At 46.2% G+C, this 14,377-nt stretch overlaps 1 protein-coding gene across 1 annotated transcript in view; it reads right to left on the reverse strand.

The window, feature by feature from the left end:
* LOC136405159 (zinc finger protein 343-like) overlaps positions 1–4,411 on the reverse strand; it is a 28,009-nt gene extending 23,598 nt beyond the window's left edge. The window contains exons 1-4 of the mRNA XM_066384246.1: positions 4,247–4,411; positions 3,566–3,819; positions 3,327–3,385; positions 981–1,107 (exon numbers count right to left, since the gene is read on the reverse strand). Coding sequence (XP_066240343.1) covers positions 981–1,107; positions 3,327–3,385; positions 3,566–3,668 — 289 coding nt within the window. The 5' untranslated portion in view covers positions 3,669–3,819; positions 4,247–4,411. The remainder of the gene's footprint in view (positions 1–980; positions 1,108–3,326; positions 3,386–3,565; positions 3,820–4,246) is intronic.
* Between the last annotated feature and the right edge of the window lie 9,966 nt (positions 4,412–14,377).

The following is a 14,377-nucleotide window of genomic DNA, read 5'->3' on the forward strand; positions in this document are numbered from 1 at the left end:
TCTGGCCCTTTACAGAAAAAGTGGACAATGGCTGACTCAGGGTAATGTTGTAATAGAAAATATTTATCAACCTAGGATTAAAGAATCAATGTAAATTTCTAAATAAGACAAAAAACAGTGTGTAAAACACAAACCTCTGATGGTTGCAGAAGACGTTTCTCTCTACTCTCCCACATGCAAACAGCACTTCCAGTCCCACCGGCCTCTTTATAATTCTTTTTTTTTTTTTTTACAGAGACAGAGAGAGAGTCAGAGAGAGGGATAGACAGGGACAGACAGGAATGAAGAGAGATGAGAAGCATCAATCATCAGTTTTTCATTGCGACACCTTAGTTGTTCATTCATTGCTTTCTCAAATGTGCCTTGACCGCGGGCCTTCAGCAGACCGGGTAACCCCTTGCTTGAGCCAGTGACCTTGGGTCCAAGCTGGTGAGCTTTTGCTCAAACCAACTGAGCCTGCGCTCAAGCTGGCGACCTCGGGGTCTCGAACCTGGGTCCTCGGCATCCCAGTCCGACGCTCTATCCTGCGCCACCGCCTGGTCAGGCTCCTTACAATTATTTACCCCGGAAGGGACATCCCTTCTTTGAGGCTGAAGCACCAACACATCTGTTCCTGAAATGCTATTTCCTTTCACAGAGAGTCTAACTCCATCACCACATTACGTCCCTGTTCACGTTATCTCCTCACTGATTCCGAATTTAGCCTGCTGCTCTGTCACAATCGATACTCCTTTATCCTGCTTCATTTAATCATTATTTTTGACTAGGAAGTGCTTATCACTGTCTAACGTACCATCTTATCCCTGCTCGGGAAGCTACTTTATTCTTATTTGTCTCAATATATCATGAAAAGTAAGCTTCCATTGGCGGGGCTGCTATTCCTTCACTTCTGTGTGGCTCTAAGTGTCTAGAACATTTTCTGGCCACGGTAGGGGGTCCATCCCGCTACCGCAGTAAGGAAGGACAGAACACAGCCTCACCCAGCGAGAGCAGGTTCCTGTAGTTCTCCAGCATCACTTCCTTGTACAGGCTCCTCTGTGCAGGGCTCAGCCTCCTCCATTCCTCCTTTGTGAAGACCACGGCCACATCCCTGAATGTGATCGGTACCTATAAAGAAGCAATCCATTAATAAACAGCAAGTCACCATCAATTTTTCAAGCATGATGAGTAAATATCATCACCCTGGAGGGTTCGGATCTACAAAAACTTGGTCCAGTTTGTTTCCAAGTACACACTTCTATGTACCAAATTCTACTGCCCACGATCATGACTTTGTATTGAAATTGAAGGAGCACAGAGTCAACACATACACCCGTTCCTGGTCCCTGGACATTTATGATTTCTTTGGAGAAGTGATTTATGAATCAACTTGAAACCTGGCCTGACCAGGCAGGGGCACAGTGGATAGAGCGTGGGACTAGGATGCGGAGGACCCGGGTCTGAAACCCTAATCTCGCCATCTTGAGAGCAGGCTCATCCAGCTGAAGCGTGGGCTCCAAAGCCTGAGTATGGGGACACTGGCTTGAGCGTGGGTTCATAGATATGACCCCATGGTCGCTGCTTTGAGCTCAAAGTCACTGGCTTGAGTAAGGGGCCACTTGCTCTGCTGTACCTCCACCTCAAAGCACAAGTGAGGAAGCAATGATTGAACCCTAAGGTGCTGCAATGAAGAATTGATGCTTCTCATCTTTCTCTCTTCCTGTCTGTCCCTATATGTCCCTTTCTGACTCTCCACCTGTGTCAAAAAAAAAAAAAAAAAAAAAGAAATTGAAACCTGAAGCGGTGCTCAGGAAGATGACTGTGAGGACGCACTGTGGAGGAATACTGAGATGAAAGAGTTCTAGACGGGCAGAAAAGTTCCAATTTGAAAGGGACTTGGTGTCCACAGCAAATTGCCCAACACAGAACTCATAACCAGTAAGGGAGGGATGAATGTACATTCCAAGGAGATTGTAACTCAGCATAGAACTGAAAAGTTGTCTTCATTTTACATAACAGAAAAATTTATTTAGACTTCCTCTCATTCTTATATTTGTATGTTCTATCTTATTTTCTTTCTCACTCTGCATCTCTCCCCTTCAATACTCTTTTTTTTTTTTTTTTTTTGCTATATACTGAGCATTTTAGGCAAGACATTGTAGGAACTCTGGAGACCCACCCAGTTCCCTCCTCAGGATGTGACTCTCGTCACTTGTTCACGTTTTCTGACTCCTCTTGGCGAGTTCAGTAAAGGCTACTGCCCCCAAATATGTAGCTAATCAGGAGGAGAGGCCTGGACAGCACAGTCATGCTGACCCTCCCCTCCAGAAATAACACTCTTTATAGCAGGGCTCTCCTGGCTATTCTCCCAGAACGACTTATGTAACTTTAAATAAAATAAAATGAAAAAGAATCAATGAAACAATTACCACACCAAAAAAACATCCGACCGGGTTGTAGCTGTACACATCATCAGACAAAAAACAAAACAAAACCATCAGCCTGAGTCTTAAAGTAATACCTTGTTTAAAAAACAGGTTAGAAAAGAAAGAAAAAAAATTATAAGTATGTACAAATCTCACCAAACCCTGGAAGAACACACAACCAGACCAGGAAGCTTCAGCCAGGGCTGCAGTTGGGACTCCCAGCGTGTGCATTTGTAAGTAAAAGTCCTCTAGAGAGAACCACCCATTCAGGCCTGTCTGAGCCCCTACCAGTTTTTATGGGAAAGTTTGGCTGGAGGCTATTCCATGACCGTCCTTCCTGCATAGCCTCTAAAAACAAAAAAGGTCACCGCATTAAGAATAATTAACTAGGCCTGCAATCAAGTGATTAAGAACATCCTTCCCAGTTTAGGGGAAACAACAGCAGGACATCTCTACCCAGAGTCAATAACTCAGTCATTCCTGAAAAAATAACTTTTTTTGTGACCCTTACTGTTCATGTTTAATTGAGTACAAGTTGACATATTTTTTAAATACTATGCTCTGCTTCACTAATTTTTCAAAAATTTAAAAAGTAAAAAGATGTTCACTGCAAAAGACAGTATCTTAGTAGTGTGAAGTAAAATTAAATACTACATTTAAAATTTTAATAATCTCAGTTCTTTAAAAATATGACTTATATTTGGCACTTTCCTGGGTTTTACACATCATGTGTAGATTTTCCAACAAAGAAAATAAAACAAATGCAGGAGTCATTCTAAAACATGCTGCCTGACACAGGCATGAAGTGTCTAATGTTGATTGCTTTTTCCCTTCCCAAGAAAAAGAATATCCCTTTTGCCTATTCCCTGGAAAATGAGCCAGCATTTCAGAGAAAAAGGAAAAAATGTAACTCAAACTCACCAGTGTTTTGGGCTTTCCCTCCTTTTCTTGGAGCGAGTCAGTGCAGTTGGAAGGCAGACCTAGGGGAAGAACAAAGCTCTGAGGGTGCAGGCCTCCCAGAATGCCCCGGGGAGCAGCTCCTCGGAGCCCAGGACAGAGGGAGCAGTCCCTTTACTCAGCTGGGGTCACTACAGTGCTCTCAGCTAAGCCCGGAGCCTTACTCCTCCTCCTCACCTCTCCAGACTCTCAACAACTCTCACCTTTAGCCTCATGATTTAGGGTCAGATTCTTCATGGTCTCCACGTCTTCCCTGTTCTCCTCCCGGTCCTGCTCTCCCAAGGCCGAAGGATCAGGCAACGTCATGGCATCGAAGTCAGACCACTGTTTCCCCTGAAATGCTACCTCCCAGCCACGTAGACATTATTTCATCACAGGATCAATTTCTGCACCTGCCCCAGGTGACTTCTCCGAACCGTCCTTGTGAAAGTCCTCTGTGTTTCCACGAAGCCAGCACCTGCGGGTGGAGCAGCAATGTGACGTTTCCACACTCCTTACTGTACAAATCAGGCACTGCAGCTCCTGAGAGCTCCCACCCCAACTGTATCTCCAATCACGCACAGACTTGGGCCATACTGAGCCCCAACAAAACAAGCCCAAAAACCAGAACTCTATATTCACACTCAGTCCGGGGTTCCCACAACCATTCACACACGCTTGACTCAAGTAGGTGATCCCTTGCCAAAAGCAGGGGGGCTATGTGGTCGGCTCTGCACCTCCACCCACCACAAGAACGCCTGTCTATTTAGCTCTGACTGAACTCGTGTGCCCAGAGCCCAAGTAAACTCGGGGATGCACGTCTACAGCCACCTCCCTATGTGAATTAAACAGACCAGAATCATCCCAACTTCTTCCCAAAAAATGATATGAGAGTTCCTGCTCACTCGGTACAGTGGGAGAAGATAGAACCCCAGGTGCACCCCGCAATTCAGGGACTCCGAACAAACTGACTCTCACTCCACTTCCCCGCCCCTAAATATACAACTTTGGAGCCGCGTCCTGGGTCCAAAAATGAAACCTTCCGCATTTCCCGTTTTTTTTCTACCGCACACCAGCCTCACTCATCCCGTGTCCAAACCAACAGCTGCCACAAGGGCTCCTAACACTACGCACCGCCTCTCCCGTCCCTCCTCCCAGATCGGTAGTCACCACGGCAACCCGCGCTCACTGGAACCAGCAGCAGAGGTACACGTGGGCTCCCGGCTCATCTGAGTAAGAACTACGATTCCCAGAATTCCTAGAGGGTTTTTTTTGCCTTCCATTGGCCGCAACACAACGACCTCTGAAGCACGAGTTTAATATACCTGAACATCATATACTGTAGCGACAGCCGACCTGTGTATCCAATATTTATTGATTCATTTTAGAGAGAAAGAATGGAAGGCAGGAAAAGAGAGAGTGAGTGAGAGAGAAAGAAACATGGATTTGTCCCACTTACTTATGCATCCATTGGTTGATTCTTGTATGAATCCTGACTGAGATTAATACTGCAATCTTGGAATTTCCCACGATGCTTCAACTACCTAAAAAAAACCAGCCAGCTCTACCCATCTCTTTTCTTAAGATACCCACGTATAAAACAGACAATGATTCCCAAATGAAGTCTTTTCTCTCGGTTCCAATCGCCGGAAAGACTACAGTTCCCAGAAGACTCTGCAGAGCGTCTCCTGAAGTTTCTCCTGTACGGCAGTCCTCTCCCGGGTTCTATGCGGAGAAGGCATTTCCGCTTGGAAAGTCCAGTAACTCTAGTGCGCAGCCTCCGGGACTGTTCTGCGCTTTGGCATGTTTTTCCCTGCTCATGGCGCAGCGAAATTCAGAGTTTAAGCAGGAAAGCAAACATGCCTCCTTCCGTGCGCCTCTACTAAGTGTGGCTCCGTGCTAAGGGCCCGCCCCTGTGGGCAGCACCACGTTACTAGTCGGACAACCACAAATGGCAAAGGGGTCACCCCACTGTGGATGCTGTGCAATCGATTTCCTCTCTCCAAGTCAGCTGATGGCAGAGAAATGCAGGACGGCTTAACAACAGAGTACAGGACACGATGTGAAAACTGAAATGGGACTTGGGGAAGCCAGGTTCCCGCAAATTATGAGACTCCTCTCTCCTACTCCTCTTTCCACGTGATAGAGCTACATGAAGTGTTTCCTGAGATGGACAGGGAAGTTCTAAGGAGGGTCTAAGCACAGAGGTGACTGGACCTGGCCCTTGCTCACTGCTCCAGACTCATCTCTGGTTTCCCTCCTACTCCAGTAGACAGTTCCACCCTCCTAGACCTCGCATTTCCTTCTCGAGGTAAACTGTTCCCTCCCTCTCTCTCCAGCCTTCTCCCCATGTTTGGTTAGAGGACTAATCCTCCCTGAGCTGTAGGCTCAAATTTCTTTGCCTCCAGGAAATCTCTTCTAGTCCCTTTGTCTGATAGGTATTTCTTTGATTCTCAGAGAAAATTTCACAAAGTACTTATTCTATTCTGTCCTATTTTGTTCACAGCTGTCACTTAGGAGACTAATCTTTCTGAGGAATGCACCATCTACTGTGGCATTGCTGCCTTATATGTTCAGAGTAGTCACTGAAAATAGTCTTGAAAAAATTAATGATTTGCTGGATGGATGATGGGTGATGAATGGATGGAAGATAACTTTATATAAAAGACTCAAGCATTTCAGCCAATTGTTACCTTCTGTTGGAGGGTGGCAATTAGTTCAGGGCCAGAATGGAGATGAGGTGGCAAGTTTGAATGGAATGGTGCTTTTGTTGTTCCTATAGAAACATTTGTACCAACCCTCTTCCTTCCATCCCCACATCTCCAACCTCTTTTCCAGATTTCCAATGAAGAGATGATCAAGAACATTACTCACTGGACTCTGTTCAATTACTTCAACTCTTCGGGCTTTTTTTTTCTTACAGAGACAGGGATAGACAGGGATAGAGAGAGAGAGAGAGTCTGAGAGAGGGATAGACAGGGACAGACAGACAGGAATGGAGAGATGAGAAGCATCAATCATTAGTTTTTCGTTGCACATTGCAACACCTTAGTTGTTCATTGATTGTTTCTCATATGTGCCTTGACTGTGGGCCTTCAGCAAATCGAGTAACCCCTTGCTCAAGCTAGCAGCCTTGGGTCCAAACGGGAGAACATTTGCTCAAACCAGATGAGCCTGCACTCAGACTGGTGACTTCGGGGTTTTAAACCTGGGTCCTCGATATCCCAGTCCAACACTCTATTCACTGCACCACTGCTTTGGTCAGGCTTCTTCGGGCTTTAATAAGAGTATCTCCTGCCACTTTTGCACTCTGCTTACATGCCCAGGGATCTTGCTGAGAGACAGCCATGGGCATTGTGAGTAGCTGTGTTCCCCTGAAATGTTTATTCTTGCACTCCCTTCCTGTTACCCCTTTCTCGGTGTTTCCATGTTGAAGCCACCAAAATCTCAAGACTGTATTTACCAGAAAAATTCACTTTTACACTCAACCATGTTTCCTGGGTTTCACCTAAACCTCTGCTTTGTTTATCAACCTGGTATCACCTGACTTTATTCCCTGTTTACCTGTAAACTTCAATGAAAGCCTAACTAAGGTTCTCTCCCTGGAAATCGTGAATAAGTACTCCTAAAAGTGGAATGCAGGACCTTCCATGTATATTCTTATGTACATTTTTCTGTAAAGAGAATTAAGTTCTTATTACAGTCTCAAAAAACAACTTTTGTGGGTCACAGTGACAGAGAGACAGAGACAGAGAGAGAGGAATGGAGAAATAAGAAGAATCACTTCTTTCTTCTGCACCTTAATTTTTCATTAATTGTTTTCTCAATTGTTGAACTGTCAAATTGGACCATGTGGGCTAAGAGGAAGGGAGAGTAGGAAAGGGCCAAAGTACCAGGCCTTTGGGCTAAAAAACAACAACACCTGGTGTAAGAATGAGCTATCCTGGACCAATTAGCAGGATAATGTATACAAGCAGCATCCTTGGATTGGAAAAATAAGGGGACTCTATATTGAAGGTTTATTTATGAGTCTTTAAATCTATGCGTACCTAACAGGCTCAAGTCAATAATTCATGGCTGGAGGACAGGTCATAGCTAAGGGACTTGCATCTAGAATACAACACCCTGGCCTGACCAGGCGGTGGCGCAGTGGATAGAGTATCGGACTGGAATGCTGAGGACCCAGGTTCGAGACCCCGAGGTCGCCAGCTTGAGCGTGGGCTCATCTGGTTAGAGCAAAGCTCACCAGCGTGAACCCAAGGTCACTGGCTTGAGCAAGGGGTTACTCGGTCTGCTATAGCCCCACGGTCAAGGCACATATGAGAAAGCAATCAATGAGCAACTAAGGTGTCGCAACGAAAAACTAATAATTGATGCTTCTCATCTCTCTCCGTTCCTGTCTGTCTGTCCCTATCAATCCCTCTCTCTGACTCTCTCTGTCTCTGTAAAAAAATAAATAAATAAAATAGAATACAACACCCTGAAGGGAGTATGCCTATGAAGCCTCCATGAAAAATTCAAGGCTTGAACAGACTGTTAAAGAACAGTGATGTCTTGATGAAGATGAGAGGTATTCAGCAGAGACCTGAGTAGAGATTAGGAGAAAAAAACCCCAGGGGATGGAGCCTTCACAGCAGCCAATGGGAGTCATCATTTAGGAGAAGCAACAATCCAGGACTTGGTGACCTAGGAATTTCTTCCCTTCTGGAAACTCGATCATTGTCTCTATAGAAAGGCTCTGATTTCCCCAAAAATCTACTAGATTTTTTTGAGATTGTATTTTCTCATGGGTTGGATTCAGGCAGAAAACCTGGGCTGTGAATGTGAAGTCCTTTTCAGATGCTTGAAAGACTAAAATATTGTAGTTGTTGTAAGGTACCAAGAAGCTGCAAATTAATATTGATATTCTGGGAGGAAAGGTCAGGCTTTCCTGCCCCATCCCTCCTTTAGGAAGGAGAGGGAGGAGAATGTAAAAGTTTCTGGCTTGCAAGAACAATGGATCATTTACTTTTAAATCTAAAATAAAGGTTTACAGAGAAACTTCTCCTTCAATAGGAGGCAGAATTCACACACCACCTTGCATTGATTGTAGTTCCTCTGTTTCCTGAAATCTTGTGAGTAAAATACCTCTAGGGTAGTGAGGGAAGAGGAACTGTGAAAGATTTGAAAATATCCTTGATTGTGTTACCTTGAAAGTCTTAATATTTCTGTATATTCCCTAGACAAATATTATAATCTTGTTGATGATTGTGTCATAATGTCATGCTCTCGCCTGCCTGTGTGTGATCAAGGGTATATAAACCAGCCCCTTATCTATATTGGTGACTGCACAATTTGAGCCTGCAAATGCCCCATGTCAGCCATATGTATCTGGCATATTTAAAATATCCTCCTTTAAATATTTTATTTATTGATTTTTAGAGAGAGGGGAGAGAGAGAGAGAAGGAGGAGGAGCAGGAAGCATCAACTCCCATATGTGCCTTGACCAGGCAAGCCCAAGGTTTCGAACCGGCAACCTCAGTGTTCCAGGTCGATGCTTTATCCCATTGCGCCACCATAGGTCAGGCCCTAAAATATCCTCCTTTAATAAAACCCTTCAAAATTTATCTGAACTGGGTGTCTCTACATGAACTCGATGAAGTGAGGTACGGTGCCTTTCAGAATCTGGGGTACATTACTTTATACCAAAAAGCTGCAAAATTAATATTGATATTCTACGGAGAAAAGGTCAGGCTTTCCTGTCCCATCCTTTCTTTGGGGAGGAGGGAGAAGAATGTAGAAGTTTCTGGCTCGCAAGAACAATGTGTCATTTAGTTTTAAACCTAAAATAAAGGTTAACTGAGAAACTTCTCTTTCAATGGGAGGCAGAATTTACATACCACCTTGCATTGATTGTAGTTTCTTCCCCCTTCCTGGAATCTTGAGAGTAACATAACTCTAGGCAAGGGAGGAATGATGAACCCTGAAAGATTGTAAATGTCTTGGATTGTGTTGCCCTTGAAAGTCTTAATGTTTTTGTGTATCCCCTAAACAAATGTTGTAAGCTTGTGCCCATCTCAATCAGTCACTGGCCAGGAGCTACCCCGATTAAAGGGCCTGTTCCCTGTGGCTGAGAGCAGGTTTTAGAGAAGAATTTATCACCACGGCCATTAGCAGCAGTTATCAGCAGCTGCAGGGGTGTGAGTCCTGCAATAAGGTTATCTGGGCAGAGCTCCACAACGTCCCCAGAGAAGGATTTCCAGATGGTTTGAGAAAAAACCTTCATGACAAGACACTTCTCCAAAATCCCTGCAAACACACGGTCCCTCCCTGAGTATGCCATCATGTGCCTGCCTGTAGGCCACTGGTGTCCAGTCAATGTTGACTCATTGCTAATGCCTCAATCACATTCCCTGCCCACACGCTTCCTCCCTAAGAGCATTTTCCTGGTGTAATGGGGGCTGACTTATGGCTAGAGTTACCCACATGCTGCATACATGCAATTCCTCTGGTGAATTTGTCCTTCGTGCATGATAAGTGACACATCTCTACAGGTTCAATACTACACAATCACACATAGACAGTCTGGTGTCTCTCTTGTGTAAGATGAGGTCTCACAGTTTGCTGAAGTCTTGACCAAGATCCCTGCATATGCAAGGTTTCCCCCCTCCGTGTGTCCTCAGGTGTCTGATGACATCTGACTTGTAGCTACAGCTTCACCCACATTCCCTTCAAATATCACGCTTCTCCTTCAATACGTCCTCTGGTGATTAAGGAGTGGTGCTTTCTGGCTAAAGCCACATCCACACCCACCATACATGTAAGGATTCTTCCCCGAGAGAGCCCTCTGGTAACTTTGAGGACAGACTTATCACCAAATTCTCATCCACATTCTGGATACAGGGAGGGCTTCTTTGCCAAGTGAGTCCACTGGTGTTCCCCAAGGTCTGATTTATCCACAAATCCACATCAGCACTCTGGGCACACAAAGGGTTTCTCCTCCGAGTGAGTCATCTGGTGTCTCCTGAGGTGTGACTTAGGACCAAATTCTTGTCCACACTCTGGCATAGGTAGGGCTGCTTTACCCAGTGAGATCTCTGTGATCGAATGCAGTCTGAACTATGTGTGAAGCTCTGCCCACACTCCCTGAAAGCTTACATGTACCATGAGTGTTCTTCTGGTGAAACTGAAGAGATGACTTGTGGACAAAGAGTTGCCCACACTAACAGCACAGGTACGGCTTCTCCCCTGAGTGAGTCCTCTTGTGTACCCTAAGGTTTGGCTTAGCACTAAATCCTCATCCACACTCCAGGCACACAAATGGCTTCTCCCCTAAATGAGTCCATTGGTGTATTGTGGCTTTTGATTTATCACCAAATCTTTGGCCACACTCATTACAAAAGAAAGGATTCATTGTCAATAAGTGCACCCATGTGTGTCTAATGAGGTGTGATTTAAGTGTGAAGCCTTGCCCACACTGCCTGGAAATGTAGGGCTTCTCCCCTGAGGGTTCACCCTGTCTGTCATAATGTTTGATTCCACAGAGCAGTCTGGTTCATCCTCACTACAACTTACAGATCTGGATATCGGGGTTTCTAATTCCTTTCTTCTTTTTTTCTGTCTGCACAGGGCTTACCCCTTAGGCTGAGCTGGGCTCTATTTCTAGCACTGCATCACCTTCCCTAGAAGGTCCTCTAGGTGAACAATGGAACGCACCTAAGGTTTCCCCCTCCTCAGTCTACAGAAGAAAATGTCTCAAGCTGCCTTCTGTGCCTTCACCTTCTGTGTTTTCTCTCTGGCAACTTTGAAAATAAGATGTCCGCTCCTGAAGCCACAGGCCCAAATCCCCCAGATATACGGCACACATGACCCAGCACATGGGAAGCACCTGCTGGCTGGGCAGTGGCTCCGGGACAAGGTCGAAAGTTGGAAGCAGTGGGGGTCCATTTTTGGTGTCAATTCTGCTGGAGAAAGAAAGTTTGGTAAGAGAAGCCACAACAGGGCTGCAGGGCAGTCACTCCTGGTCTCATGAAAACAAGCGCCCTCCTGCCACACCTGCTTTTTTTTTTTTTTACAGAGACAGAGAGAGTCAGAGAGAGGGATAGATAGAAACACACAGACAGGAACAGAGAGAAATGAGAAGTATCAATCATTAGTTTTTCATTGTGGCACTTTAGTTGTTCACTGACTGCTTTCTCATATGTGCCTTGACCGTGGGGCTACAGCAGACTGAGTGACCCCTTGCTCAAGCCAACGACCTTGGGTCCAAGCTGGTGAGCTTTGCTCAAACCGATGGGCCTGCGCTCAAGCTGGTGACCTCGGGGTCTTGAACATGGGTCCTCTGCATCTCAGTCCGACACTCTATGCATTTTGCCACTGCCTGGTCAGGTGAAGTAATAGATATTTAAAACAATAAACTAAAAAAGAAAGTAAAAATAGAATCATAAGTATGTACAAATATCACCAAAACCTGGAAGAACACATAACCAGAGCAGAAAGTTTTACCCAGGGCTGCAAAATGGGCCTCCCACCATGCGTAATTTACAAGGAAGAGTCCTCTAGAGAGAACGGCCCATTCGGGTGTGTCTGAGCTCTACCAGTTTTTATGGGAAGAGTTTGGCTGGAGGCTTTTTTATGAGGGCCCTTCCTGCATAGCTTCTAGAAACAAAGAAAGGTCACTACATTTAGAATAATTAACTAGGCAGGCAATGAAGTGATTAAGAACATCCTTTCTCGGCCTAGTGTGCGGAGGACCGGGTTCGATTCCCGGCCAGGGCACACAGGAGAAGCGCCCATTTGCTTCTCCACCCCTCCCCCTCTCCTTCCTCTCTGTCTCTCTCTTCCCCTCCCGCAGCCAAGGCTCCATTGGAGCAAAGATGGCCCGGGCGCTGGGGATGGCTCTGTGGCCTCTGCCCCAGGTGCTAGAGTGGCTCTGGTTGCAACATGGCGACGCCCAGGATGGGCAGAGCATCGCCCCATGGTGGGCGTGCCGGGTGGATCCCGGTCGGGCGCATGCGGGAGTCTGACTGTCTCTCCCCGTTTCCAGCTTCAGAAAAATGAAAAAAAAAAAAAAAAAAAAGAACATCCTTTCCAGTTTAGGGGACGCTAGGGCAGGACCTCTCAACCCAGAGTCAATAACTAGGTCATTCCCTCAACCATTTCTTTTTTTGTGACCTTTATGTCCCATATTCAATTGAGTTCAAGTTCACATATTTTTTAAATACTGTTTGTGAGGTCGGTTGGAAATAAGGGAAGGTCATGTGAGAAACCAGGTCCGGGACTTTGGCTGGAACTGCCCACACCCATGCCCGCCAAAAGAAACTTCCCAGAAGTACTTTTTTAAAAAAAAGACTGTCAGCCAATGAAATTTCATCAAATCATATTAACTCATCATCACCCTACCGACCCTATAAATTACCTGCGCCCCCGCCCCCAGCCCGGTGCAGAAGAATCCGTGCCACTTCTCTGGCCCCAATCTCACAGAACAGAGAATCTCATCCGGGATGAGCTCTGAATAAAGCTTTTGCTATTCCAAACTTTGTGCCTAAGTCCTTCTTTCTTCCTCGGCTGGGAAAATACCTTACATTTTGGTGCCAAAACCTGGGAGGAGTTAGAAGTCCGCAAGGACTGCTCTCCTCCCCTTCCCTTCCAAGGAAGCGCCAGGACCTCTGACCTCCCACTCACTTTGGATCCCGGTGAGGTGAGTCCCCTGCCTCCAGCCTCCCCTCAGTTCTTTCTGCTGAAACTCCCTGTTCATAATCGCAGCTGCGTTAGGGACCTTTATCTGTTCCGAGTGCCCATGAAGACGTCCCAGACACTCCCACTCTACCTAACCATCCAGTGGCCAGAAGTTGAGTTGCAGGATGCCAATTCTCATCTCTGGTCACTCTGAGACTGAGGGAGGCCATGGGGGGGGGGCACAGAAATTTAAACCTGGCTCAGGGATGTCGCTGTGGTGTCTTATCTGGAATGTTTCCCTTTTTACAGAAGAAGAAACTGTTCTTCTCCACTGTGGTCAGGACACAGAACCCATTGGATAACGAGACCAGGTGGCTTCCCGAAGGGACTTCCGATTTTAACATCCTCCTCAATATACAGAACTATTGCCAGAGAACTGGGAAATGGTCAGAGAGTCCTTACATTCAGGGCTTCTGATATTTGGGTATTTGCACTCCCGTCCTAATCTCTGTGCTGCCTGCTCTACAGCACAGGTCCTTGTGGCCAGAGAAACCTCAACCTTCTCATCATTCCTTTTTTGCTGACCTCCCGCAGGAAATCTCTACCCCTCCTGCGTGACCCCCTCCGTCCTATCAGAGTCCTCCTCTCCCTTGGATCCGAATGTTTCTCACTCACCTGCAAATACCATTTCCTTACTCTCCTCCCCTGTCAGTGCTCACAACAGAGCCTGCTCTGAGCCACAAGAGGGAGACAACCTTCTCTGTCCTCTTCATGAGGTTGCCGGAGCAGAAGGAGTTGTTTTAGTTCAAGTTCCTTTTTCCTTCTCTGACCTGTCTGCAATGGAAGTGTTTAGGCTCCCACTCCTCTAATCCCTCCGCCTATACCAAGGGCTCTGAAACCCTTATTCGAGAGCTGATAAATACGGCTTTTAAAAATTTTAATGGTCAAGAGAAAAAGGCCGAGGCTGCTCACCAGGCCTTCATGCAGCAGAAAGTGATGCTTCAAACCCAGGCTCTTGTGGTAGCACTGGGCTTGACAGGGCCCCTGCACGAGACCACCCACTAAGCCCTGCAATAACTGCAAGCAGCCCAGTCACTGGTGGAGCGATTGCCCCTTTGGGCAACAGCCTTTTCCCCGGCACCTCTATGTGGTGGACAAGCCACCCAAATGGGAGGCCAAGCCAGCCAGGCAGAACCATCACTCAAACTTCTCAATCTCATGGACGACTGACGCAGCCTGGACTTAAAGACCCCCATCACCCTCGCCCCGCCCCAAATAATGCTACAGGTAGCGGGTAAGACCATCTCATTTCTTGTGAACACAAAGACTACTTTCGCTGTTTGCCATCACACTCTGGACCTCTAGTTTCTTCACAGGTC

Source organism: Saccopteryx leptura, chromosome 5 (genome assembly GCF_036850995.1).
Source record: "Saccopteryx leptura isolate mSacLep1 chromosome 5, mSacLep1_pri_phased_curated, whole genome shotgun sequence".
Taxonomy (NCBI): Eukaryota; Metazoa; Chordata; class Mammalia; order Chiroptera; family Emballonuridae; genus Saccopteryx; species Saccopteryx leptura.